This window comes from Erythrolamprus reginae, chromosome 1 (assembly GCF_031021105.1).
Source record: "Erythrolamprus reginae isolate rEryReg1 chromosome 1, rEryReg1.hap1, whole genome shotgun sequence".
In the NCBI taxonomy this organism is placed as follows: Eukaryota; Metazoa; Chordata; class Lepidosauria; order Squamata; family Dipsadidae; genus Erythrolamprus; species Erythrolamprus reginae.
Window position 1 is genome coordinate 24,271,464 of NC_091950.1, and position 27,385 is coordinate 24,298,848.

Genomic DNA, 27,385 nt, shown 5'->3' on the forward strand with positions numbered 1-27,385 from the left:
CGATGGGACGAAGCCAAATGAAAGCAGATGAGAATGGGGAGAAAAAGAAATGAAGCAACACCAGAAACAAAAACACAACAAAATCATTAGGCTCTGTAAATTATTTTTACATCATACGAAACATTATGTCTTTCACCACCTCATAACCAAATGCCACACAACCCTTTAAGCATTCCAGGCCTCACCCAGTCTCCATTAACCATTTTTGGAGCTCACCGGCTCTTCCTGAAAAGAATATAACTTCTTATATTTATTATTATTTTTATTTATTATTTTATTTTATTGGATTTGTATGCCACCCTTCTCTGGAGACTCGGGGCGGCTAACAGCAATAACAAGACAGTGTACAATAATAATCCAATACTAAAAGCGATTAAAAACCCATTAATATAAAAACCAAACATACATACAGACATACCATACATAAAATTGTAAAGGCCCAGGGGGAAAGAGCATCTCAATTCCCCCATGCCTGGCGGCAGAGGTGGGTTTTAAGTAGCTTACGAAAGGCAAGGAGGGTGGGGGCAAATCTAATTTCTGGGGGAGTTGGTTCCAGAGGGCCGGGGCCGCCACAGAGAAGGCTCTTCCCCTGGGTCCCGCCAAGCGGCATTGTCTAGTTTACGGGACCCGGAGGAGACCCACTCTGTGGGACCTAACTGGTCGCTGGGATTCGTGCAGCAGAAGGCGGTCCCTGAGATAATCTGGTCCGGTGCCACATCTTGGAGGAGGTTATGGCAGTGATGGCGAACCTATGCCACACGTGCCACAGGTGGCACTTGGAGCCATATCTTATTTTCAGCCTTCTTTTCAGCCGTTTTCGCTCTCCCTAGACTTCAGGAAAGCCTCCTAAAGCCTGGGGATGGTGAAAAACGGCCCAACCGGCCAACCAGAAGTTCATTTCCAGTTGGCCCTTTGGGCCATTTTTCGTCATCCCCAGCTTTCATGAGGCTTCCCGAAAGCCTGGGACAGCGAAAAACGGCCCAATGGAAAGTTTATTTCCAAACTTCTGGTTGGCCCATTTGGCTGTTTTTTGCTGTCTCCATGCTTCAGGAGTCTGCAGGCTTCAGTGAGGCCTATGTTCATGCGCTGGGGGGCAGGAAACGGGGGGAGGTTGTGCACATGCGCAAGGGTGGGGGGCATCCAAGCCCCCCAAAAAAGGTTCACTATCACTGAGTTATGGAATAAGAGCAGGAACGATGCTTCAAAATACAGGTTTCTCTTCATCGGGCCTACTTACTCGCAAAGTATGACGCCATTCTTCAGTCCCTTCTGGAAATCGGGGCCAATCTGCCTCCCGGTAAGGTTTTCTATCCATACCCGTAATTCCGCTTCCTTCTGTGGGTCGTATTTCTGGGCAAGCTGAAAAATAGAAACAGATCCAGTTTGAAAAGAAAGCTTTATCCACTTATAATCACAATTGAGGGCAACATTTCTATAGTCAAGCAAGACAGTTGTTAAATTTAGCATTTAGACTTATATTCTGCTTCACAGTGCTTTACAGCCCTCTCTAAGAGGTTTACAGAGAGTCAGCATATTTCCCGCAACAATCTGGGTCCTCATTTTACTGACCTTGGAAGAATGGAAGGCTAAGTCAACCTTGAGCCTACTGAGATTCGATCTGCCAAACTGCTGGCAGCCGGTGATCAACAGAACTAGCTTGCAGTACTGTACTCTAACTACTGCACCACCGAGGCTCCAAATGAGTTTTGCCCCCATTTTATGGCTTCTCTTGCCGCCATCTTTATTTTTATTTTTATTTATTTATTTGTTTTTTTCAAATATAACATACAAAAAAGAAAAAACATACATAAAAACATACACATACAACATTTGGGAAATGAAAGTTTCCCCACTTTTTAGATGTTTGATCAGAGAATTTTACTTCTTTCACATAGTATTAATTTTTCAATTCTTTTATTCGATGTGTTGCTTTGCGTAGATTTTTATTTATTTCTTTGTTGCTCTTTTCTTTAGCCAATCGTAAAATTTTGCCCATATTTTATAGTAATCTGATTCTTTTTTCCTCTCTAATCTTTTAGATAACCTGTCCATCTCCGCACAGTCTAGTATTTTTTTAATTATTATATTTTCTTCCGGTAGTTTGTCTATTTTCCATTGTTGGGCATATACTATCCTGGCAGCTGTTAGTATGTGTATGACTAGATATCTTACCTCTTTTTCTATTTTTTTATTAAAAATACCCAATAAATATAATTCTGGGTTTTTTTCAATTTCTTCACTTACTATTTCTTTTAGCCGCCATCTTTAAACGATTCACTACAATCGTTAAGTCAACAACACAGCTGGTTAAACGAATCTGGCTTCCCCACCGACTTTGCTCGTCAGATAGTCACAAAAGGAGATCACGTGATCCCAGGACATGGCGGCATCCATCTTAAATATGAGCCAATTGCCAAGAGTTTGAAGATTGATCATGTGACCATGAGGTGGCTGCAATAGCCTTAAATATGAAAAACAGTCACGGGTCACTATTTTCCCGGTACGATTGTAACTTTGAACCATCACTAAATGAATTGTTGTAAGTCAACAAGAGCACTGGTGAGAACACATTTGGAATACAGTATTCCCTCGATTTTCGCGGGTGCAAACTTCGCAGAAAGTCTATACCACGTTTTTTCAAAAATATTAATTAAAAAATACTTCGTGGTTTTTTCCCCTATACCACGGGTTTTCCCGCCCGATGATATCAAACGTTCGTCTGCCTTTAATAAATTTTTTTTTTAATAAACTTTAATAAATAAACATGGTGAGTAATAATCTAAATGGTTGCTAAGGGAATGAGAAATTGCAGTTTAGGGGTTTAAAGTGTTAAGGGAAGGCTTGCAATATTGTTCCTAGCCAAAAATAGTGTACAGTATTTACTTCCGCATCTCTACTTTGCGGAAATTCGACTTTCGCGGGCGGTCTCGGAACGCATCCCCCGCAAAAATCGAGGGAACACTGTACTGTGTTCAGTTCTGGAGACCTCACCTACAAAAAGATACTGATAAAATTGACCGGGTCCAAAGACGGACTACAAAAATGGTGGAAGGTATTAAGCATAAAACTTATCAGGAAAGACTTCATGAACTCAATCTGTGTAGTCTGGAGGACAGAAGGAAAAGGGTCCCTTGACACTTTCGACCCCTGATCGAAACAGGAAAGCAGGTTCCTCTTTCCTGCATACTGGTGCGCTGTGCGCTTATCCTGATGATTCATGTGCCTGCACACATGCCCCCTCACACGATCTTGCTTCCGCGCATGCGCAGGAAGCAAAAAAGTGGCAAAATCTCGTGAGGGGACATGAGATTTTTTGGTTCTGTGCATGCGCAGAAGCAAAAAAAAAGGCCAAAAATTTTGGGAAAGGGGCGAAGATGGCACCAGAGTTGTTGCACACAATTTCCACAATCGGCAGGCTGCTACCGCACCACTGGCTGGCTCCCACATTTTAAGAGGAGTTATTTAAGGGCTATATAAATTATTTAAGGGCTATAAAATTAAATTAATTACATTAATATAGCTTTTGCCAATACCTTAAAGGCAGCTCACTAACCATAACTACTCGAGCTCTCTAATTCCAATCATAAAGGTATATAAACCCTCACATGACCCCTCACATCCTGGACATAAACTATCTCAACTCCTACCCTCAAAAAGTCGCTACAGAGCACTGCACACCAAGACAACTAGACACAAGAACAGTTTTTCCCCGAACGCCATCACTCTGCTAAACAAATAATTCCCTCAATACTGTCAAACTATTTGCTAAGTCTTCACTACTATTAGTACTAGTTTTTTCTCATCATTCCTATCACCCTTTTCCTCCAACTTATGACTGTATGCTATAACTTGTTGCTTGTATCCTTAAGATTTTTCTTAATACTGTTTCCTCATTGTTTATTTGACCCCTATGACAATCATTAAGTGTTGTACCTCATGACAAATATATATTTTATGTACACTGAGAGCATATGCACCAAAGACACATTCCTCGTGTGTCCAACCACACTTGGCCAATAAATAATTCTTTTTAAAAAAATAGTTTTTATTTTCTTTTTTAAAAAATACATATATCAAAAACAAAAAGACAATACAATACAAAAATACAAAAAGAACAAAAAGAACAACAACAAAAAATTCAGAATAATATGTAAACTTATACTTTAAGAGGAGGAAAAATACACCATTCTCCATTACAATGATCAATATCTACACAATAAAATTGATATTTCTATTCTATTCTATAAAGAAGAGAGAACTGTATAAAATAGAGAAGTGTAGGGATATACAAATGCTTCCTTGCTAGAACTTTTCTGAAATGCATCTTGGGGGTGGAATAGTCTCCCCCAGTCGCAGCATCAAGGGCAATGCTGGGAATATCCTGGACACAAAGCAATTTTGTAATTATTCAGTGACTGGCTGAAGATCCTATCTATGGACCCAGATAGATTACCCAAGCTGTGTTTTGAAGAGCAGTTGCGTAACGCGCTTCCTGGCCCTGTGGCCGCCCAACTTTCCAAATGTCATCTCACAATGTGGATTCTCCATCCCGTTCCCCGTCCAATCAGATCTAAAGGCCAAGGAAGCTTTCAAACAAAGCAGCCATTGATCTGGCTGCCCAAGATGATAGTGCGGCCAAGCTTCATTATGCCAAGTCTTTGAAGTGTCTGACTGGACGTTCGAAAGAGCAGCCTCCCAGTTAGAAAACAATATTAACCACCGATATGCCTCAACACCTTAGACGTTCCTTTTTCCAGCACTTGTTTCAAACAAGTGAATTTTTAAAAGAAGAAAATAAAAACTATATTAAAAAAAGAATTATTTATTGGCCAAGTGTGGTTGGACACACGAGGAATTTGTCTTTGGTGCATATAATAATAATAATAATAATTATTATTATTATTATTATTATTATTATTATTATTATTATTATTTATTAGATTTGTATGCCGCCCCTCTCCGAAGACTCGGGGCGGCTCACAACAACGATAAAAACAATATTATAATGGCACAAATCTAATATTAAAAAATGGCACAAATCTAATATTAAAAACCTAAAAACCCTATCATAATTAAAAACCAAACAGCATATACATACCAAACATAAATTATAATAAGCTTGGGGGAAAGCATATGCTCCCAGTGTACCTAAAATATATATTTGTCATGAGGTACAACATTTAATGACTGTCATAGGGGTCAAATAAACAATGAGGAAACAATATTAATAAAAATCTTAAGGATACAAGCAACAAGTAATAATAATTTAATAATAATTTTTTAGATTTGTATGCTGCCCCTCTCCTCAGACTCGGAGATTCTATGGCATTCGATGGTGAACTTTTTTGGGATCATGTGCCAAAAGGTTGTGTGTGTGTATGTGTGCTAGCATGTACGCACATGCCCACTCCCATTCCCTCCCTCCCCCCACATATATTCACACCCCCTGCACATGTGCACAATCTCAACACTGAAGCCTGGGATGGTGAAAAAACAGCCAAACGGGCGAGCAGGAAGTTCATAAAAATGGACTTCCGGTTTGCCCGTTGTGCTGTTTTTCACACTCCAGAGGCTTCTGGGAGGCTTCCTGAAGCCACGGAGTGCGAAAAACAGCACAACAGGCAAATCAGAAGTCTGTTTTTCTGAACTTCCGGTTTGGCCATTGGGTGGTTTTTCTCAATCCAGAGGCTTCTGGGAAGCTTCCCTGAAGCCTCCAGAGGGCGAAATGGCTTTCCCCAAGGCAAAAAATCACCTGGCACTGATATGGCCCCGCATGTCACCTATGGCACACGTGCCATAGGTTTGCCATCACTGCTCTATGGTAAAACATGGGAGGTTCATGGAGTCCCATTTGAAGAATGACTCTGCATTTGGGGAGTACCAGCCGTTTAAGACATTGGACTGCAAACTCTTTTCTGCAGAAATGATAGGAATACTAGGAAAGTGAACACAAGAGGATGATGATGATGATGATGATGATGATGATGATAATAATAATAATGTAGTGACATAATAATAATAATAATAATAATAATGTAGTGACATAATAATAATAATAATAATAATAATAATAATAATAATAATAATAATAATAATAATAATAATAATAATAATAATAGGAAAGTGAACACAAGAACAAGAGGGCGAAATCTGAGGTTAGTTGGGGGAAAGATCAGAAGCAACATGAGAAAATATTACAGTATTTTACCAAAAATAGTAGATGCTTGGAACAAACTTCCAGCAGACATGGTTGGTAAATCCACAGTAATACTGAATTTAAACATGCCTTGGATAAACATATATCCATCATAAGATAAAATGCAGGAAATAGCATAAGGGCAGACTAGATGGACCATGAGGTCTTTTTCTGCTGTCAATCTTCTATGTTTCTATGTTTCTAAAAGGATTATTATTTTCAAAAGCTGGGGCAGCCAGCAAAAACTGTTTTTGTAGGCAACAAAGCTGCCAATCACCAGTAAGACTGCTCTCGTTATATCAAAGGCCATTTTGAAGAAAATTTAGAACAGATTGAGCTTAATTGCAGGGATGACAACTTACTATGAACATCTTGTATTTGTTTGCATCTATTGGTATGTTTGTATTAGCTTTCTGGTTTACGGTTAAATAATTAAATCAATGAAAATTCTACTCGACTCACTTCTGTATTCCATTCCATTCCATTCCAAAACAACAGAATCTATTAACATGGGCCAAGGGCCTTAGAGTTTGAAGCCGTGATGTTCTTCTTCTGCCTACACTTTGTTTCCCTTCATAAGAACATAAGAAGAGCCATGCTGAATCGGGCCAAAGCCCATCGAGTCCAGGATTCTGTATCACACAGTGGCCCCACCAATTGTCCATGGGGATCTTGAGCAGAAGGAGAAGGCAAACCCCTCCCTTTCCCTTGACCCCCAACAAAGGGTCCCCAAGGGAATCCTGCCTGCCTCAACCAACATAGAGGCAGCACATGGACATCCATTTCAATAACCACTGATACACTTGGCATCCATGAATCTGTCTAATCCTTTCAATCTTAGGCTTATGTCATGACTGCAGAAGACCTTTGAAGAATGCTGTTCGAGCTTTCTCTATCCTTGTCTCTAATTCTAGGATTCTCCTTTCTGATATGAACACAAAACCAAGTTCAGTTTTTTCCACTCTTTAAGTACAAAAAGGAATGAATTTGAGACAATATAAACCAGGTTTATACAATATCTGTTGAATATGTAAATATGTTAATATACACAGGTTGCCTAAAGTTCACGTTTGCATGCTAGATGATGATTGGCTACCCTGTCTGAAGCGGGAAAAGTAACAACTGTCAACGGCGCCTGTTGCTGGGGGGAGAACGTATAAATACCTAAAGAGGCCTGCGCTTTCCCTCAGACTTTCATCTCAATATTTATTTATTTATTTATTGGATTTGTATGCCGCCCCTCTCCGTAGACTCGGGGCGGCTAACAACAGTAATAAAGACAGCAATATTAAAACAGTTAAAAACCCTTATTATAAAACCAAACATACATACAGACATACCATGCATAAAATTGTAAAGGCGTAGGGGGAAAGGGTATCTCAGTTCCCCCATGCCTGGTGGCAAAGGTGGGTTTTAAGAAGCTTACGAAAGGTAAGGAGGGTGGGGGCAATTCTAATCTCTGGGGGGAATTGGTTCCAGAGGGCCGGGGCCGCCACAGAGAAGGCTCTTCCCCTGGCTCCCACCAAGCGACATTGTTTAGTTGACGGGTGTTGTGATTCCGGCTGAGGCCCCTCAGGGAACGGCTGATCCTCTGCCGGCTTCCTACTCAGAGGAGGAGGATGAGGAACAGGAGGTTCAGGCAGACGGGGAGGAGGAATCTCAGGCTGAGGGAGAGGGAGGACAGCCAGAGTCCCCCGAGAGGGAGCTCTCCCCAGCAAGCAGCCTGGATTCCTTAGATGAAAATGCACAAGCAATAATCGATCTCCGGCAGAGAAGAGCAGCACAACGAAGGGGACAATTAGCCAGGTACTTTCAGCACTAAAGAGGCAACAGCTGGGTTTGGGTGTGGTGCTCTCTGGAAAGGCTGAAAAGGCAGACCCACCCTTCCTGGCTTGTGGAGTATTATCTTTGGGAGTCCTGGGACCTGGCTGTGATCTTTGGCGTCTTGGAATTCTGGTTTGTGACTTTGAATACTGAAACCTTGGGGGGGAAAGGTGTGGGTCTTATTCTCTACAGTGGTGGGTGTGCCAGCAAGAAGTCTGCTGTATTGTCTGGCCATCAGGACTCTGCTGTGAAGTCTCATAGTCTGCCTGTTGGGAAGAACAGGTTTTTCTCTGTGTTTATTTTTCAAACTATAAAGTGCTTTTGCTTTTACCAGCGGGTCTGGCTGCTTTTTCCAGTTGGTGTTGAAGTCTGGGGGCACCCAGACAGAACAACGGGACCCGGAGAAGACCCACTCTGTGGGACCTAACTGGTCGCTGGGATTCGTGCAGCAGAAGGCGGTCCCTGAGATAATCTGGTCCGGTGCCATATCCAAAGCCGTTGTGTGGTTGTTTGGATTTTATTCGCTGAGTCGATTAATCTCTAAGCTGCCAGGTTATGAAGACATCATGTCCAACATTTGCTCTTAACATCACTCACCCCAACAACGTTGTGGGAGAATTTAAATTGCCAGACGGTGATTCAAGAGAGATCCAACTTAGAACTAAGAAAAATTTTCCTGACGGTTTGTGAACCATTTAATCAGTGGAAGGCTCCTACGTTGGAGTTTCCAAGAAGAGATTGGACAACTATTTGTCTGGAGTGGTATAGGGCAGCGATGGCAAACCTATGGCATGGGTGCCATAGGTGGCACATGGAGCCATATCTCCCGGCAACCAAGCTGTTCCCCTAGCTCAGCTCCAATGTGCATGTGTGTGCCGGCCAGCTGATTTTTGGTTCACACAGAGGCTCTGGCAGGGTGTTTTTGGCTTTCAGAGAGCCTCCGAGGGAGGGGGGGTGTTTTTACCCTCTCTTGGCTCCAGGGAAGCCATTGGAGCCTAGGGAGGACGAAACACGAGCCTACTGGGCCCACCAGAAGTTGGGAAACAGGCCATTTTCGGCTTCCAGAAGGTCTCTGGAGGGGGGAAAGCTGTTCCCGCCCTTCCTAGGCATTGAATTACGGGTGTGGGTACTTGTGCATGAGTAATAGCATGCACGTGCACTCTTTTGGCACCTGAGGAAAAAAAGGTTCACCATCACTGGTATAGGGTATTTGTATTTGTATTTATTAAATTTGTATGCCGCCCCTCTCCGAAGACTCGGGGTGGCTAACAACAATATAAAAAGACAATGTAAACAAATCTAATATTAAAATAATCTTAAAAACCCCAATTTAAATAACCACTCATACATACAAGCATACCATGTATAAATTCTATAAGCCTAGGGGGAAGGGAAATTTCAATTCCCCCATGCCTGACGACAGAGGTGGGTTTTAAAGAGCTTGCGAAAGGCAAGGAGGGTGGGGGGCAACTCTGATATCTGGGGGGAGTTGTTTCTAGAGGGTTGGGGCCACCACAGAGAAGGCTCTTCTCCTGGGTCCCGCCAAACGACATTGCTTAGTCGATGGGACCCGGAGAAGGCCAACTCTGTGGGACCTAACTGGTCGCTGGGATTCGTGCGGCAGAAGGCGGTCCCGGAGGGTATCTTGTTTGATCAGTGGGTTGGACTAAAAGACCTCTAAGGTCCCTTCAAACCAGTGAAGAGCTACAAAAAATTTTACTACCACTGGGCGTGGCTTATGCAGGATGCCCTGCATTTTGTTTCAACATCTTTCAGTGCAAATTGTGTGCTCTGGGGTGGAGCTCCATTTTTTCTACCCCACTGCGTTTCCCCCTCGTTCAGGCAGTAGCCCACCCCTGCTTCAAACCTTTCTAGTCTATATTCTATTATTGGGCCCTTGACCCACTGGGAGCTCCCAGGTCTGAAGTGAATTAGCTAATCTTGTCACAATGCTTTGAAAACCATGATCTATGTTTAGCATCTTCTTCAATTGTGGTTTCTTGAACACGCTGTATACCCCAGGCTCAAACCGAAGCACTGAGCATAAACACTTCCATACCAACCCCTTACAAGACAACATTCAACACAGGAACTAGATTTAAACATCACAATAAGCCATAAACCACAGTTTACAAACTTTAACAGCTGGATTCACCCTGCACACTAAATCAAAACCAAACATGCCGCATTGTGGGTTCACATGCTGTCTTCTGCTTCACAATAAAGCTTTTAGCGAGTTAAGCCATCCCGTTCATTACACAAGATACTGAGTGGCATTCCACTCGCACTGCTTTAATTACCGCAGATGCTTATATATCCTTACTTTCATCTCTACTGTTAACTATCTTTGGAAAAATTGAAGAGGAATCTCAAACTGCCCAAGGAGCTGCTGATTCAGTTCTACAGAGGAATCATTGATTCTGTCATCTGCACCTCTATAACTGTCTGGTTTGGTTCTGCAACCCAACAGGACCGACACAGACTTCAGAGGAGAATCAGAACTGCAGAAAAAACAATTGCTGCCAACCTGCCTTCCATTGAGGACCCGTATACTGCATGAGTCAAAAAGAGGGCTGTGAAAATATTTACTGACCCCTAGTATCCTGGACATAAACTGTTTCAACTCCTACCCTCAAAGCTACAGAGCACTGCACACCAAGACAACTAGACACAAGAGCAGTTTTTCCCTGAACGCCATCATTCTACTAAACAAATAATTCCCTCAACACTGTCAAACTTTTTACTAAGTCTGCACTTCTATTTCTACTAGGTTTTTTTCCATCATTCCTATCACCCATTTCCTCCCACTTAGGACTGTATGATTGTAACTTGTTACTTGTATCCTAAGATTTTAAAAATATTGATTGTTTCTTCATTGCTTATTTGACCCCTCTGACAATCCTTAATTGCTGTACCACATGATTCTTGACAAATCTATATTTTCTTTTATGTACACTGAGAGCATATGCACCAGGACAAATTCCTTGTGTGTCTAATCACACTTGGTCAATAAAGAATTCTATTATTCTATTCTATTCTAAAACGCTGCAATCATAGAATAACTTGGGATGCTCTCACAGGATCCGACTTCAACTCAGGAAAATATCACCACTTCTCAAATGTTCTCCATCGGTTCTAACGCAACCCCCTGGAGCAACAAGGGCAGACTGGCGCTCCAGAAGCCTGGCAGGTTTCAACACCCAAACTGATTTCCTGCTGACAGGACAAATACGTCAGGGGTGTGTCAATTGGCCCAGTCCGATACCTCTTCTCCTTCTTCCTGGTTTCCGGACAGAGACAGAAAGAAGATGTAAGTGCAGCCTTTGGCATGGAGATTAACCAAACAAATCTGGCTTTAGAAAGCTTTTCCAATTTGATTCAAAGCAAAAAATAGTAACTACTAATTATCGGTTTGCATTTTGTGCCGACTCAACTGGGCGTGCCCTGGGCCATCGCTCGTTTTATAGCTCTCAAGAGGAAGGCATCAAATACACTGGCTTAGATCCATGCTGGTCTTAGCCTTCTTAAAAAGGATTTGTTTTAAGACTTAACGGGGTGGATATTCGGCATTGGTCTTTGTAAATCACAGAGCAATCAAGAAAATTAGTTCTCAGCAAATGATAGCGTAGCCGGATACTTGAACCAAGGCAGTAAGATAGACCAAAGTTTCTCAACCTTGGCCACCTTAAGCTAGATCGGCTTCAACTTCCAAAATTCCTCAGCCAATACGTTTTATCTAAGAGGTGAAATCCACACATCTTAAAGTTGTTAAGATTGCAAAGTACTGGACTAAAGCATTTAGACTTTCTTTCTTTCTTTTTCTCTTTCTTTTTCTCCCTTTTTTCTTTCTTTTTCTTTCTTTCCATTTCTTTTTTTCTTTATTTATTTCAATCTTTCCTTCCTTCTTCTTTTTCCTTTCTTTCTTTCTTTTTCTTCCTTCCTTCCTTCCTTTATTCATTCATTCATTCTTTCCTTCCTTCTTTACTCTTTCTCTCTCCCCATGTCCCTCCATTATATATATAGGTATATGTATGTACATACACACACATATACACAGGGATGGGCTGCTTCCAGGAGGGGTAGCGAAAATGGACTTCCACCCCAGAGCACCCAATTTGCACTGAAAGATGTTGAAAGAAAATGTAGGGCATCCTGCATAAGCCACACAAACACGGTGGTAGTAAAAGGTTTGGTAGCCCTTCACTGCATTTACATATAAACCCCGGTACTCTTTACTCTAGCTGTGCAATCTTTTATATCCTAAAATTATTTACAAATACAACATCAGTTATGCCCTTAATGCGGCACTATTACTTTCTTAGTGACAAAGGAGAGCAATTATAATTCAATTCATTTTCTCTGTCATGCCAAACATGGCAATTTCCAGATGTGTTAGGATCCTAGAATTCCCTACCAGCATCGTGTCTCCTCAGGATGACAGCTACAGTCTGTTTTTATCCAGAGGGCACCACACAGTTTCTGACACTTAAGTACAGTGATACCTTGTCTTACAAACTTAGTTGGTTCCGGGACGAGGTTCTTAAGGTGAAAAGTTTGTAAGACGAAACAATGTTTTCCATAGGAATCAATGGAAAAGTGATTAATGTGTGCAAGCCCAAAATTCACCCCTTTTGCCAGTCAAAGCGCCCTTTTTTGCGCTGCTGGGATTCCCCTGAGGCTCCCCTACATGGGAAACCCCACCTCCGGACTTCCATTGCCAGCGAAGCACCTGTTTTTGCGCTGCTGGGATTCCCCTGCAGCATCACAAAAACACGGAAGTCCGGAAGTAGGGTTTCCCATAGAGGGGAGCCTCAGGGAAATCCCAGCAGCACAAAAATGGGTGCTTCGCTGGCAACGGAAGTCTGGAGGCGGGGCATCCCAGAGGCAATGGTGGGTTTGTAAGGTGAAAATAGTTTGTAAGAAGAGGCAAAAAAATCTTAAACCCCGGGTTTGTATCTCGAAAAGTTTGTATGATGAGGGGTTAGTAAGACGAGGTATCACTGTATTTTCCTAGCAACAACGAAGCCAATGATATTCCACAAGCTGGAATAGGTTCTGTTGCTGTTATTTCTCCCCTCAGAATTTACAATTTATAAAAAAGCGTGTTCCATAAAAATAAGAGCTGGTTTGGTGCAGTGGAAACTGGACGACTGTGAACTGCCTTGGGCCTAAAAACCAGCTAGGTGATTTCGGATCAGACCGACAATCTCACAGGGTTGCTGTTGTAAGGAAAATAGGAGACAGGAGTATTATGTACAATGCCTTGAGAAATAAAAATAAAGGTAGATAAGGATCTAATAATAATGAAAAGGATTTTGCAAATCAGTGTGACATCAATCTAGGGAGAGTTTCAGAGGCAATTAACTAGGGTTTTCTCCACATTTAATTAGTTCTAGGAAATAACGTATATGTAAACGTATATGTAAGTAACCTTGGCAACCGACTTCAACTCCTAGAATTCCTCAGCCAGCTTTTCTGGCTGAGGGATTCTGGGAATTGAAGTCCACAAGTCTTAAAGTTGCCAAGGTTGGAGATCCCTGTTCTAAAATAAGAATACAGTGGTACCTCTACTTAAGAACTTAATTTGTTCCGTGACCAGGTTCTTAAGTAGAAAATTTTATAAGTAGAAGCAATTTTTCCCATAAAAGCAAACAATGCGTACAAACCCATTAGGAAAGAAATAAAAGCTTGGAATTTGGATGGGAGGAGGAGGAGGAAGAAGAGGAGGAGTACAGTCGCTGCTGAAGAAAGTGAGGTGAGGGGAATAAAAAAAAATCCAAAACTTTAAGGCTTTTTTTAAAAAAAGAGGGACTCTGAGGCGCTGAGGAGGAGTACGCGCCTCCCATCTGGACTGCCAAAGCCTCCTTAAGCGTCACCAAAAGGCTCCTCTGGCAGCCAACTAAAGCCCGAGATGGTCAGGATTAAAGGGGGAATGGCAGGAAATTGGCCGGGCCTTCATGCCGCTCCCAAATTTCTTGGGTAAATTTTCCAGGCTCGGGTTCTTAAGTAGAAAATGGTTCCTGAGAACAGGCAAAAAAAATTTGAACACCGGATTCTTATCTAGAAAAGTTCTTAAGTAGAGGCATTCTTAGGTAGAGGTGCCACTGTACATAGATTTACGATTCCAGAACCACCTTATCTGAACATTCACTTATTACAATCCTCAAGTTAAAAGTTCAGTGGTTCTTGCTTTCAAATACGTAGAGAATTATTCAATTTTCCATTCTTAACTCAAATATACCTCATTGATCTGGAGTTGCTGGGAAGCATCTTATTCAGCCTCCTGTTTAGTTTAAGTAACTTACACATCCAGATTAAATATACAGTACTCAGCAACTAAGAGGCAATGGCAGGATAGGCAATTCACACATGGCTACAACTATTACCAACATCTTGGCCCATAGATTGACATGGCGTTCTAACAGTTTGCTTTTAAAAATATGATAAGGTTTTATGTGCTTTTTAATATTAGATTTGTTTTCGATGGAATATTCTTTTTTTTATTATTGTTGTGAGCCGCCCCGAGTCTTCAGAGAGGGGCGGCATACAAATCTAATAAATTGAATTGAATTTCTCTTGAAATTCTGGTTCCCATGAAATCTTTTAACATTAGTGGCATGTCCCAAAAATGTCCAAATGACTAAAAGAAAAAAAGGAGACAGACCTGCCTGCCAAGAATGAAGAACGCGCTCTTAGCTCTTGTTAGAGACTTTAGCAAAAAGCCTTTGGCATACAGTATATCTGAGCTCAAAATCTCTGGAAAATTTGTTTACGTGGTGCGACTAAGCATTTTGCTACAAATTGTTCGGTGTTATGATTAAAGGAAATGCTGTTTGCTCATTGTGTTCGAGCTATACAAGATGAAAGGCTAAATAAAACAACCTTTTATGTATAACCTTAAAGGACAAAAGTGTGCTTGCTAGTTTGCATTCTTTCACAAGCATTCAGCAACTAAAAGGAAACCACAACATCAGAAATAGCTATTCTCCTATTTAGAGTCTTTCTCCTTCTATATTTTAATAGAAACATAGAAACATAGAAGACTGACGGCAGAAAAAGACCTCATGATCCATCTAGTCTGCCCTTATACTACTTTCTGTGTTTTATCTTAGGATGGATATATGTTTATCCCAGGCATGTTTAAATTCAGTTACTGCGGATTTACCAACCATGTCTGCAGGAAGTTTGTTCCAAGGATCTACTACTCTTTCAGTAAAATAATATTTTCTCATGTTGCTTTTACTAAATACTGTATTTCACTAAATACTGTACAAGTACTGTATTGCAGTTCGCTTCACATACATGAAGCTGCCATTTTAACCAAATGGCTGGATTCGCAATGAAATGCTGAATCTTGGTTTACAATCTAAATCAGTGATAGCGAACCTATGGCATGGGTGCCACAGGTGGCACATGGAGCCATTGCTGTGGCACGCGAGTCGTTGCCCTAGCTCAGCTCCAACATGCATGTGTGTGCCGGCCAGCTGATTTTTGACTCACACAGAGGCTCTGGGAGGGCATTTTTAGAAACATAGAAGACTGACGGGAGAAAAAGACCTCATGATCCATCTAGTCTGCCTTTATACTATTTTCTGTATTTTATCTTAGGATGGATCTATGTTTATCCCAGGCATGTTTAAATTCAGTTACTGTGGATTTATCTACCACGTCTGCTGGAAGTTTGTTCCAAGGATCTATTACTCTTTCAGTAAAATAATATTTTCTCACGTTGCTTTTGATCTTTCCCCCAGCTAACTTCAGATTGTGTCCCCTTGTTCTTGTGTTCACTTTCCTATTAAAAACACTTAAAAAGACCGCTATAAAGGGCAGTTGCTAACTGAGGATTACCTGTACAATTAAGTTTAATAACCAATATTAAGTTTCTTATTTCTTTTCCTACCCCACCCACCCCTTTTATCCAAGGGGAAGGGAGATAATTCTCCCATTTTTATAAACCTTCTTTGAAACTATAGAAGAATAGCTTTTTCCCCTCACCTAAATTATAGGGTATTTTTTAAAACCTCATGTCCCTTCCTATGCAACACTACCTTATAGGTTTCTACCCAACTGACTTGGGTGATTTTGACACATGGACAATGTCTAAATCTGACTTAAATAAATAAACATACACACAAGGTCTAAACATGTTCCACTTCAAGTTGTAGAAGTAGAATCCAACAGATCAGCCAATAGATCTCACTTAATTTCCCAGCCCAAAAGCTTTAGGTAACAAGCACTTTTTAATGCCTTACAAAAGGCTAAAAAAGAATTGAGGACATCAGAACTTCAAAGGGATATTGTGGGACCTCAAATCTGATAAACCATGGTTAACTCAAAAGCAGTATATTTCCAGAGACTTTTCCAGATTTGCTAACTAACCAGGATCCATGTAATTGGGGCTGCTGAGAATTGAATCTTCGGGAGTTCAAGAATTCGAAACATGTCCACAATCCCTGGAATGTGGCTCTTTTCTTCCTCTACAAAGAAGGAATTCAATCTTATTGTGTTTTACTAAACTACTGGCACCGGTTATCACCCATTTTTGAAGATCACATATCTCATTTACCTACTGAAAAAAAATCAGCAATTATGCCTCAAAGTTTTTTTTAAAAGCAATTATACAAGTGTTTTTCAAACTTGCCAACTTTAAGGCCGAGTGGACTTCAGTGCCCAGAATTCTCCAGCCAGCACGGGGAATCTGGGAATTGAAGTCCGCAAATATTGAAATTATCAAGGAAGGTTCTTATAGATGGAAATTCTAGAAACAGCAGTGCCCTATGCTAGGGCTACCCAAAATTGGCAACTTTAAGACTTGTGGACTTCAAATCCCAGAATTCCTTAGCTAGCATTGAATTGTGACCTATCTATCTATCTATCTATCTATCTATCTATCTATCTATCTATCTATCTATCTATCTATCTATCTATCTATCTATCTATCATATGTCTATCTATCATCTATGTATCTATGTATTTATCTATCTATCTATCTATCTATCTATCATCTATCTATCTATCTATCTATCATCTATCTATCTATCTATCTATCTATCTATCTATCATCTATCTATCTATCTATCTATCTATCATCTATCTACCTACCTACCTACCTACCTACCTATCTATCTGACTATCTGACTATCTATCTATCTAACCTGTTAGCAATAGCACTTTTTAACAGAGCCAGCCTATTGCCCCCACAATCCGGGTCCTCATTTACCCACCTCAGAAGGATGTAAGGCTGAGTCAACCTTGAGCCGGTGATGAGATTTGAACCGCTGACCTACAGATCTACAGTCAGCTTCAGTGGCCTGCAGTATAGCACTCTACCTGCTGCGCCACCCCGGCTCTTTTGGCCCTATATTTGGCCCTATATGTAGGGCTCTTATGGCCCTATATATTAATTAAAATATATAGATAGTCCTCAATTTACAGCCATAATTCAACCCAAAATTTCTCTTGCTAAATGAGACATTAGTTAAGTGAGTTTCGCCCCATTTTACAACATCCTGTTTTCATATATGTTAAATGAATCACGGCAGTTGTTCAATTACCAGCACGGTTATTAAGTGAATCTGGCTTTCCCTTGACCCCTGAACCGAAATCATCTCATTAAGGTTCAGGGGGAAAACCCAGAGAGGTTTTGTCTTTAAACTGAAAAAACTGAAAAATGAAAAACTTGGGAATGTTGGTGATTAAAGGCTGGAACGGATTTAAAAAAACCAGACTCTTTCCTGCCACCCTGTTGGGCCAAAGACAAATAGAGAACCAAGTTTTCCACCGTTTTCCTGGGTAAGAATCTATTACTTCTGAGTAAGAGAATGTTTAAACTTGGGGAACTGGAATTAGAGAAGACAGACTGTGGTTGATTAGAACAAATTTTATAGTTAAGTTGGACAGTGGATGCATTCAAGCAGACAATGTTTTAAATGGGATGCTGGCATTGAACAAAGGATCGCATTGATCGACCAAACTATCTCCTTCCAACTTTATAATTTTTATCCTATTCCAGCAAGCTAATCTTTACAGATTTTGAAAAAGAGTGAAGGCAGAGGGAGCTTTTGCTAAATAAGTACAGTATTACTTTTCATCATTAGTAAATAGAATTAGCTGGATTCACTTCTTTCTTATCACATCAAGCAGTGAAATGTTATTTCTGCATTACAAGTACGAAGCTGAGCTCACTGGGATTGTTGTCTGCCGGGAAGAGACCACAGAAAGAAGAAATTGGATTATATGCAAGTTTCATTCTTCAGTTTCTCTCTTGGGAGAACTACCATTTGAAAGAGCAAGAGAAAGATCTCAACTTCCGAATTGGCAGGCTTCTCTCCAGGCAGCTGGTCACTTTTGAAATAGAAATCTTTTTATAATGCATTCAACATTTTTCTCTCTTTCTTGTAAGCCACAAAAATATCACTTTTTGAAAATGCAATTTATATGCAACACACACATACACATGTATGTATGTATATGTATACATATATATATATATACAGTACAGGTATGTATATTATACTGCTCAAAAAAATAAATGGAACACTCACATAATACATGCTAGATCTGAATGGATGAAATATTCTCATTGAATACTTTGTTCTGTACAAAGTTGAATGTGCACAACAGTATGTGAAATTGATTGTCAATCAGTGTTGCTTCCTAAGTGGATAGTTTGATTTCATAGTACAGTAGCTTGATTTACTTGGAGTTATATTGTGTTGTTTAAATGTTCCCTTTAATTTTTTTGAGCAGTGTATATATACGTATATATACATACACAGTGTTCCCTCGATTTTCGTGAGTTCGAACTTCGCAAATAGCTTATACCACGGTTTTTCAAAAAATATTAATTTAAAAATACTTCGCGGTTTTGTTCTACACCACGTTTTTTCCAGCCCGATGACGTCATACATCATTGCCAAACTAATAATTTTTGCAAATAAATAACAAAAAAAAAATTATTGTTAATAAATAATTATGTTTATAAATATCAGGATCACTAAGTGTCTTATTCAATGGTGAGTACCAGTAATAATGGTGAGTAAATTGTTGTTAAGGGAATGGGAAATGGTAATTTTGGGGTTTAAAGTGTTAAAATGGTGTATTTACTTTCGCATCTCTACTTCGCGGAAATTCAACTTTCGCAGGCAGTCTCAGAACGCATCCCCCACGAAAATCGAGGGAACACTGTATTTGCTGATAATGAAAAGGAAAGGAGACTACTATAGATCTATTTCGGGCTTATTTGCCTTCATCTGGTAGCCACACCCTTACTAGAATTTGAACCTGGGGCTCTGCCTTGTAAGGCTCACCTCCTGTATCAGCTTGTACCAGGGAAGGGTTATGTGAGATTTTTTTGTTGAGTCACCCTGGTATATGGAAGGAGCATCACAGCTTCCTTTTTGCCTCTCGGCCCCACCAGGGGCCATATTCCAAGGCAGAGAAGTCTTTTATAGCCAACAACTATAATCTATAAGTGTAACATATTTTTCCTGATAATGAAAAGGAAGGGGGACTACTATAGATCTATTTCAGGCTTATACGAGGCAGAGCTCCAGGTTCAATTCCCAGTAAGGGTGTGGCTACCTGTTGAAGGCAAATAAGCCCAATATATATATATATATATATATATTTATATATTGAATATTTATATATATATTCAATACACCAGGTTGATTCGACACAAAAATATGTAACCCTTCCCTGGTGCAGAGCTGAAGGGATTTGATACTGTAGCCTAGAGGATAATTCTCTGCCTTACAAGGTAAAGGTTGCAGGTTCAAGTCCCAGTGGGTATGGCTAGCTGATGAGGCCAAAATAAGGCCGAAATAGATCTATCCTAGTCTCCCTTAATTTTCAAATTCAGCAAAAAAAAATGTGACTATATATATAAAAATCAAATTTACAAAGAACCGATAAAGAAATAAAAGGAGACCAATATACAGTGATCCCCCGCTCGTTGCGAGGGTTCCGTTCCAGGACCCCCCGCAACGAGCGGGTTTTCGCGAAGTAGCGCTGCGGAAGTAAAAACACCATCTGCGCATGTGCAGATGGTGTTTTTACTCCCGCAGCGCTAGCGAGGAGCCGAAGATTGGGGGCGGCGCGGCTGTTTTAAAATGTCGCCGCCGGCATGGGGGGCTTCCTAGCAGCCCCCCAAACCCGGGTTGGGGGTCCGGGGGGTGCTGGCAAGCCCCCCATGCCGGCGGCGACATTTTAAAACAGCCGCGCCGCGCTGGCTGTCGCTGCTTTCGAGCTGAGTCCCGGAGCGAATTCGCTCCGGGACTCAGCTCAAAAGCGCCGACAGCCAGCGCCAGCGAACGGCTTGTCCGCGCTGGCTGTCGCCGCTTTCGAGCTGAGTCCCGGAGCGAATTCGCTCCGGGACTCAGCTCAAAAGCGCCGACAGCCAGCGCCAGCGAACGGCTTCTCCGCGCTGGCTGTCGCCGCTTTCGAGCTGAGTCCCGGAGCGAATTCGCTTCAGGACTCAGCTCGAAAGCGGCGAGAATGAACGGCGTGGGCGGCGAAGGGCAGGCGGCAGCGAGGAGTTTGCGTGGGCGGTGGGGAAACTCCTTGCTGATGCCTGCTGCTCGCCCTCCCGCCAGCAAGAGGGGGAAGACCCAGGGAAGCCGCCCAGCAGCTGATCTGCCGGGCGCCATCTACGCATGCGTGCCCATAGAAAAAAAGGGCACACATGCGCAGATGGTGTTTTGACTTCCGGGTTGAAAAATCGCAAATTACCCTGTTCGCAATGGTCGGGGACGCAATAACCGGGGTATTACTGTAGCTCTGTTTCAAGCTATTTAGCTTTCATCAACTAGCCATACCCTTCTAGGATTTGAACGTGGGTTGCTTGCTTTGTTAGGTAGTGCTTTTACCCTGTAAGCCAAGTGGGGGGAGATTTTTGCTGATAATGAAAAGGAAAGGAAACTAGCCATACCCTTACCGAGATTTGAACCTGGGCAATCTGCCTGTAAGGCAGTAACTTTAACCTCTAGGCTACAGGTCCTTCTCCTATCTCAGCTTCTACCAAGGATTACATTACAATTTGCATATTCACCGTGACTAAGCAGTTTTTACAATCCTTCTCTCCTTCTGCAATTTGGAATATTGCATCAGGTAGGCTCCAATCTTGACAGGGTATACCAGGTTTTTTTAACTAAATATGGATTTTGAGCACAGCAAATTTCCATTTTAGGAAAACAAAAGCCAAAAGATTTTGGTCTTTTACATGACAGAACATGCCAAAACATACAGACAAGAATAAATAATTTAGTTTTTGCTCCTTGTTTTGAATTCCAGTTCCCATACAAGTCGATCTCAACAATACAACCATTCATTTAGTAACTCTTTGAAGACACTGAAAAAATGAGCTATCTGGATTAAACAGTCATTTTTCATGCAAACATTAATGCAACTGTGGCGAGGGGGGCGTTTGCCCAGGTTCGCCTTGTGCACCAGTTGCGGCCCTACTTGGACCGGGAGTCACTGCTCACAGTTACTCATGCCCTCATCACCTCGAGGCTCGACTACTGCAATGTTCTCTACATGGGGCTACCTTTGAAAAGTGTTCAGAAACTTCAGATCGTGCAGAATGCAGCTGCAAGAGCAATCATGGGCTTTCCCAAATATGCCCATGTTACACCAACACTCCGCAGTCTGCATTGGTTGCCGATCAGTTTCCGGTCACAATTCAAAGTGTTGGTTATGACCTATAAAGCCCTTCATGGCACCGGACCAGATTATCTTAGGGACTGCCTTCTGCTGCACGAATTTAGGTCCCACAGAGTGGATCTTCTTCGGGTCCTGTCAACTAAACAATGTCGCTTGGCGGGACCCAGCGGAAGAGCCTTCTCTGTGGCGGCCCCGGCCCTCTGGAACCAACTCCCCCCAGAGATTAGAATTGCCCCCACCCTCCTTGCCTTTCGCAAACTACTTAAAACCCACCTCTGCCATCAGGCATGGCGGAATTGAGACCCTCTTTCCCTCTAGGCCTTTACAATTCTATGCATGCTATGTATGTATGTATGTATGTTTGGTTTTTATATTAATGGGTTTTTTAATCGTTTTTAATATTAGATTACTATTGTACACTGTTTTATTATTGCTGTTAGCCGCTCCGAGTCCCCGGAGAGGGGCGGCATATAAATCCAATAAATAAATAAATAAATACCAATGGCCACGTGATCGAAATTCAGTCACTTGGCTACTGGCATGTATTCAAACAATTTAATTTGGATTCTGTTGTACACTCACTACATGGGCTCCTTCTGACTGTGTAATTCCATATTTTTTGTCCTATTCCAGCAAGCCAATCCATAGAAACATAGAAGATTGATGGCAGGAAAAGACCTCATGTTCCATCTAGTCTGCCCTTATACTATTTCCTGTATTTTATCTTACGATGGATCTATGTTTATCCCAGGCATGATTAAATTCAGTTACTGTGCATTTACCAAACACGTCTGCTGGAGGTTTGTTCCAAGCATCTACTACTCTTTCAGTCAAATAATATTTTCTCACAGTTGCTTCTGATCTTTCCCCCAACTAACCTCAGATTGTGTCCCCTTGTACTTGTGTTCACTTTCCTATTAAAAACACTTCCATCCTGAACCTTATTTAACCCTTAAACATATTTAAATGTTTCTATCGTGTGTCCCCCTTTCCCTTCTGTCCTCCAGACTATACAGATTGAGTTCATTAAGTCTTTCCTGATAAGTTTTATGCTTAAGACCTGCCACTATTTTTGTAGCCCGTCTTTGGACCCGTTCAATTTTGTCAATATCTTTTTGTAGGTGAGGTCTCCAGAACTGAACACAGTATTCCAAATGTGGTCTCACCAGCGCTCTATACAGCGGGATCACAATATCCCTCTTCCTGCTTGTTATACCTCTAGCTATGCAGCCAAGCATTCTACTCATTTTCCCTACCGCCTGACCGCACTGTTCATCCATTTTAAGACTGTCAGAAATGACTACTCCTAAATCCTTCTCTTCTGAAGTGTTTGCTCGCACAGAACTGCCAATACAAGCTTTTGGATCAGATTCATGCCTTAGTCTCAGCCAAAATGTCTTTTCACCCGATTGAAACTTCTTTATAATTCGGGTTTTTTCTTTCCCATTCAAGCCTTCCAACAACTTTGTTGGAAAAAAGATTAGTGATCTCACAAGGGGATCAAAAATGTGCTCCTTTACCCTAGAGGTCAAGCGGAAGAAAACTCCCAAACATCTCACAGACCCAAGAAGTATGGTTACAGAATGTTCCCAGGAGTGGCTGCTCCTGGTTGAAGGCCAAGAATCAACAGAGGAAAACAAGTGGAAGCAACCAGTGGTGAGAAGGAAAAGGAAACAGAGCAATTCCAGGATTTCAGAAATAAGACCGAAGTGAAGTGGATTTAAATTACAGGAGAACCTTGTCACCGCTTTTTGGAGACTAAGGTCATGCCACACCTTGCTCCGAGTCTACGGAGAGGGTCGGCATACAAATCTAATAAATACATTTTACTAAGAGCCTCGGTGGTGCAGTGGTTAGAGTGCAGTAGTTCAGGCTACTTCTGTTGACTGCTGGCTGCCTGCAATTTGGCAGTTCGAATCTCACCAGGCTCAAAGTTGGCTCAGCCTTCCATCCTTCCGAGGTGGGTAAAATGAAGACCCAAATTGTTGGGGGAAGTAGGCTGACTCTGTAAATCACTTAGAGAGGGCTGTAAAGCAATACATAAGTCCAAATGCTATTGCTATCTTGGCCTACGTAAGGTAATTCTTACATAGAAACATAGAAGTCTGACGGCAGAAAAAGACCTCATGGTCCATCTAGTCTGCCCTTATACTATTTTCTGTATTTTATCTTAGGATGGATATATGTTTATCCCAGGCATGTTTAAATTCAGTTACTGTGGATTTATCTACCACATCTGCTGGAGGTTTGTTCCAAGAATCTACTACTCTTTCAGTAAAATAATATTTTCTCACGTTGCTTTTGATCTTTCCCCCAACTAACTTCAGATTGTGTCCCCTTGTTCCTGTGTTCACTTTCCTATTAAAAACACTTCCCTCCTGGACCTTATTTAACCCTTTAACATATTTAAATGTTTCGATCATGTCCCCCCTTTTCCTTCTGTCCTCCAGACTATACAGATTGAGTTCATTAAGTCTTTCCTGATACGTTTTATGCTTAAGACCTTCCACCATTTGTGTAGCCCGTCTTTGGACCCGTTCAATTTTGTCAATATCTTTTTGTAGGTGCTATTCACAGGGGAGAAAATAGTTGCACTGAAATTTGATTTGGATTTTTCCCTCCTCTGCAAAGATAGTTTCTGGTTTTCGCCCTTAGGTGTTGAGAACATCTTCTCTCTGTGTATGTTCAGAGATCTGTCTTACTCGGGACTTGCGTTTATTTTTATAGCAATTTTCTTTGTGCACACAAGTATAAAAGATTAACTTTACTATTTATTTACAATGGATAAATGGTTAATGTATAACACATAGGATACAGACAAAACATATCAAGGTGTGTTTTCTAACTAAACAGAAGTGTCTAATTTCCTTTTTTACCCTAGACAAACAAAAGAGTGTTTAGTTACCTTAAATCAGTGATGGCGAACCTTTTTTTCCCTCGGGTGCCGAAAGCACGTTTGCATATGCTATTGGGCATGCGCAAGTGGCCACACTCATAACTCAACGCCTGGGGATGGCGAAAATGGGCTCCCCCCTCCCCCCGGAAGTCCCCTATTTTCTCATGTTGCTTCTGATCTTTCCCCCAAGTAACCTCAGATTATGCCCCCTTGTTCTTGTGTTCACTTTCCTGTTAAAAACACTTCTCTCCTGAACCTTATTTAACCTTTTAACATATTTAAATGTTTTGATCATGTCCCCCCTTTCCCTTCTGTCCTCCAGACTATACAGATTGAATTGTATTGAATTGAATTGATTAGATTTGTATGCCGCCCTTCTCCAAAGACTTACGGCGGCTCACAACAAAGCAGCAATACAGTACAATACAAATCTAATCTTAACATTTAAAACTAAATTAAAATGCATTATCATAAAAACCCATTAACTACACAATCATACACACTCGGTCCAGATTGAGTTCATGAAGTCTTTCCTGATAAGTTTTATGCTTAAGACCTTCCACCATTTTTGTAACCCGTCTTTGGATCCGTTCAATTTTATCAATATCTTTTTTTTTTATTTTTTTTTAATTGGATTTGTATGCCGCCCCTCTCCGTAGACTCGGAGTAAGTGAGGTTCTTGTAAGTGAGGTCTCCAGAACTGAACACAGTATTCCAAATGTGGTGTCACCAGCGCCCTATATAGCGGGATCATAATCTCCCTCTTCCTGCTTGTTATACCTCTAGCTATGCAGCCAAGCATTCTACTTGCTTTCCCTACCGCCTGACCACACTACACTGTTCACCCATTTTGAGACTGTCAAAGAGATATAGCCATTAGCATTCTAACGACCAGTTTTTAGATACAGTACTCATGAATTTCATCCAACCTCACGGAAGAAACTCACCAGAAATTTACTCTACATAAACTGGGGAATAATTTTTAGGTGCTTGCCAAATTACTAAAAGTAGTAGTAGTAGTCTTCAACTTAAAACTACTGTACAATTTAGCCCAAAACGTCTGGTGCTGTGGTTGTTAAGTGAGTTATTTCCCATTTTACAACCTTTCTCACCACATTTGTTAAGTGAATCACTGCAGTTGTTACATTACTAACACACTTGTTAACTGAATCTGGCTTCCCCATTGATTTTACTTATCAGGATGTTGCACATGACATTGAGACACTGCGGATTGGACATAAATATGAACCTGTTGCCAAGCGTCAGAATTTTGACCACGTGACCATGGAGATTTTGCAACAGTCGTAAGTCTAAAAATCGGTCATAAGTCGCTCTTTTTCAGTGCCGTTGTAACTTCAAACGGTCACTAAACGAATTGTTGCAAGTCAAGGACTACCTGTAGTAACATCTTGCTCATGCAGTGATAACTTTCATCATTTTAAGATAAGGAAACTTATTCATTTGTGATAATTTACTGATTCAATGTCCCAGCTATGGATGCCTGGCTAGTGATATTTCTACAAATTGATTTTTCAGGCTCAGCTCTTTATATCACCTCCCTAAGGACAAACACACTCTGAATCTAGCACACAAAAACTGTTAAGACTTTGTTATGACCCACCAAAGCTCCTAAGAAAACCCAAACTAATGGCGCTACTCCCAAGTATAATTTGAACCCTCTCAATATTGTGGGTTCCTATTTATCTTACCATCTTACATTTATTGTAAATAAACCTATCATTAGCAAAAGCCAGATTAAATATGTTGCCATCAGATGTGCTAATTAGTAAATGTCAAAACATTTCCATTTGTCAAATATATTATCCCTCTAATGGTATTGACCTTGAATCTGTGGATCATACTTTATTGTACATTGCATGAGTTTTACAAAAGTTTTTGGCAGAGCATTATCAGCCTAATTTTAAACTCAAGGCCAGAAAGTTACTCTCAGCTAAAAAAACTAAAATTACAGGGACATTTTAACTATGGCTATAAAAAAAACCTTTGCTAATGAATTAACATATTTTAAGTGCTTTATGTAATATCTCTCCATGTATTTTATTTGATAAAGTGAGTTATCTTACATCAAACTTTTTAACACTATGTGTATTTTCTGATTTGGGACTTTCCGCTATATAACTACAGTATAATTAAAACAATAGTAATGTGGTGAACCCACTGAACATTGTGGCTTTTACACAGATGAAATAATACTGTACTATTAAAAAAATCAACAAGAGAAAGTACTTTGGGGAAGTAAGGTGGCTCCAGTACTAGTTTAAATGCTGAATTCTGGTAAATCAATAGAACTCAAGCACCTTGAATTTTGTAACAAAATGGTTCTTTTCAATAAAAGTTAGCCAAGCCAGATGTGATCAAAATATTTCAGGATGAAGAATACTGGGAAATTACAAAACTTGGAATTTTGGGGTTTGTCTACCATTCCAAGCTTCCTAGACCTGATGTTGTGTGGCGTTTAGAAGAGGTCCTGTTCAGTATTCAAATTGAATGGGTGGCCTTATGCTGGAAAGGTGTTCCTGATGCTGCCAGCCAGGTGACACATCATGTAAGGCTTCCTAGATGATGGTTTTGGCCTTGAAGCCAACTAATAAGCCAGTATAGCAGCAATGACACCAGTATGCTGTTTGTCACTAGAAAAGCAGAATATAAATTGTTGCATGATTTTCAGAAGAAAAGGATTTAGGGGTAGTGATTTCAGACAGTCTCAAAATGGGTGAACAGTGCAGTCAGGCGGTAGGGAAAGCAAGTAGGATGCTTGGCTGCATAGCTAGAGGTATAACAAG

At 40.9% G+C, this 27,385-nt stretch overlaps 1 protein-coding gene across 1 annotated transcript in view; it reads right to left on the reverse strand.

Annotated features, from left to right (window-relative positions):
- The window catches only part of CNN2 (calponin 2), a 49,422-nt gene that overhangs the window by 18,876 nt on the left and 3,161 nt on the right, over positions 1–27,385 (reverse strand). The window contains exon 2 of the mRNA XM_070747278.1: positions 1,238–1,359. Within this exon, the coding sequence (XP_070603379.1) occupies positions 1,238–1,359 (122 nt within the window). The remainder of the gene's footprint in view (positions 1–1,237; positions 1,360–27,385) is intronic.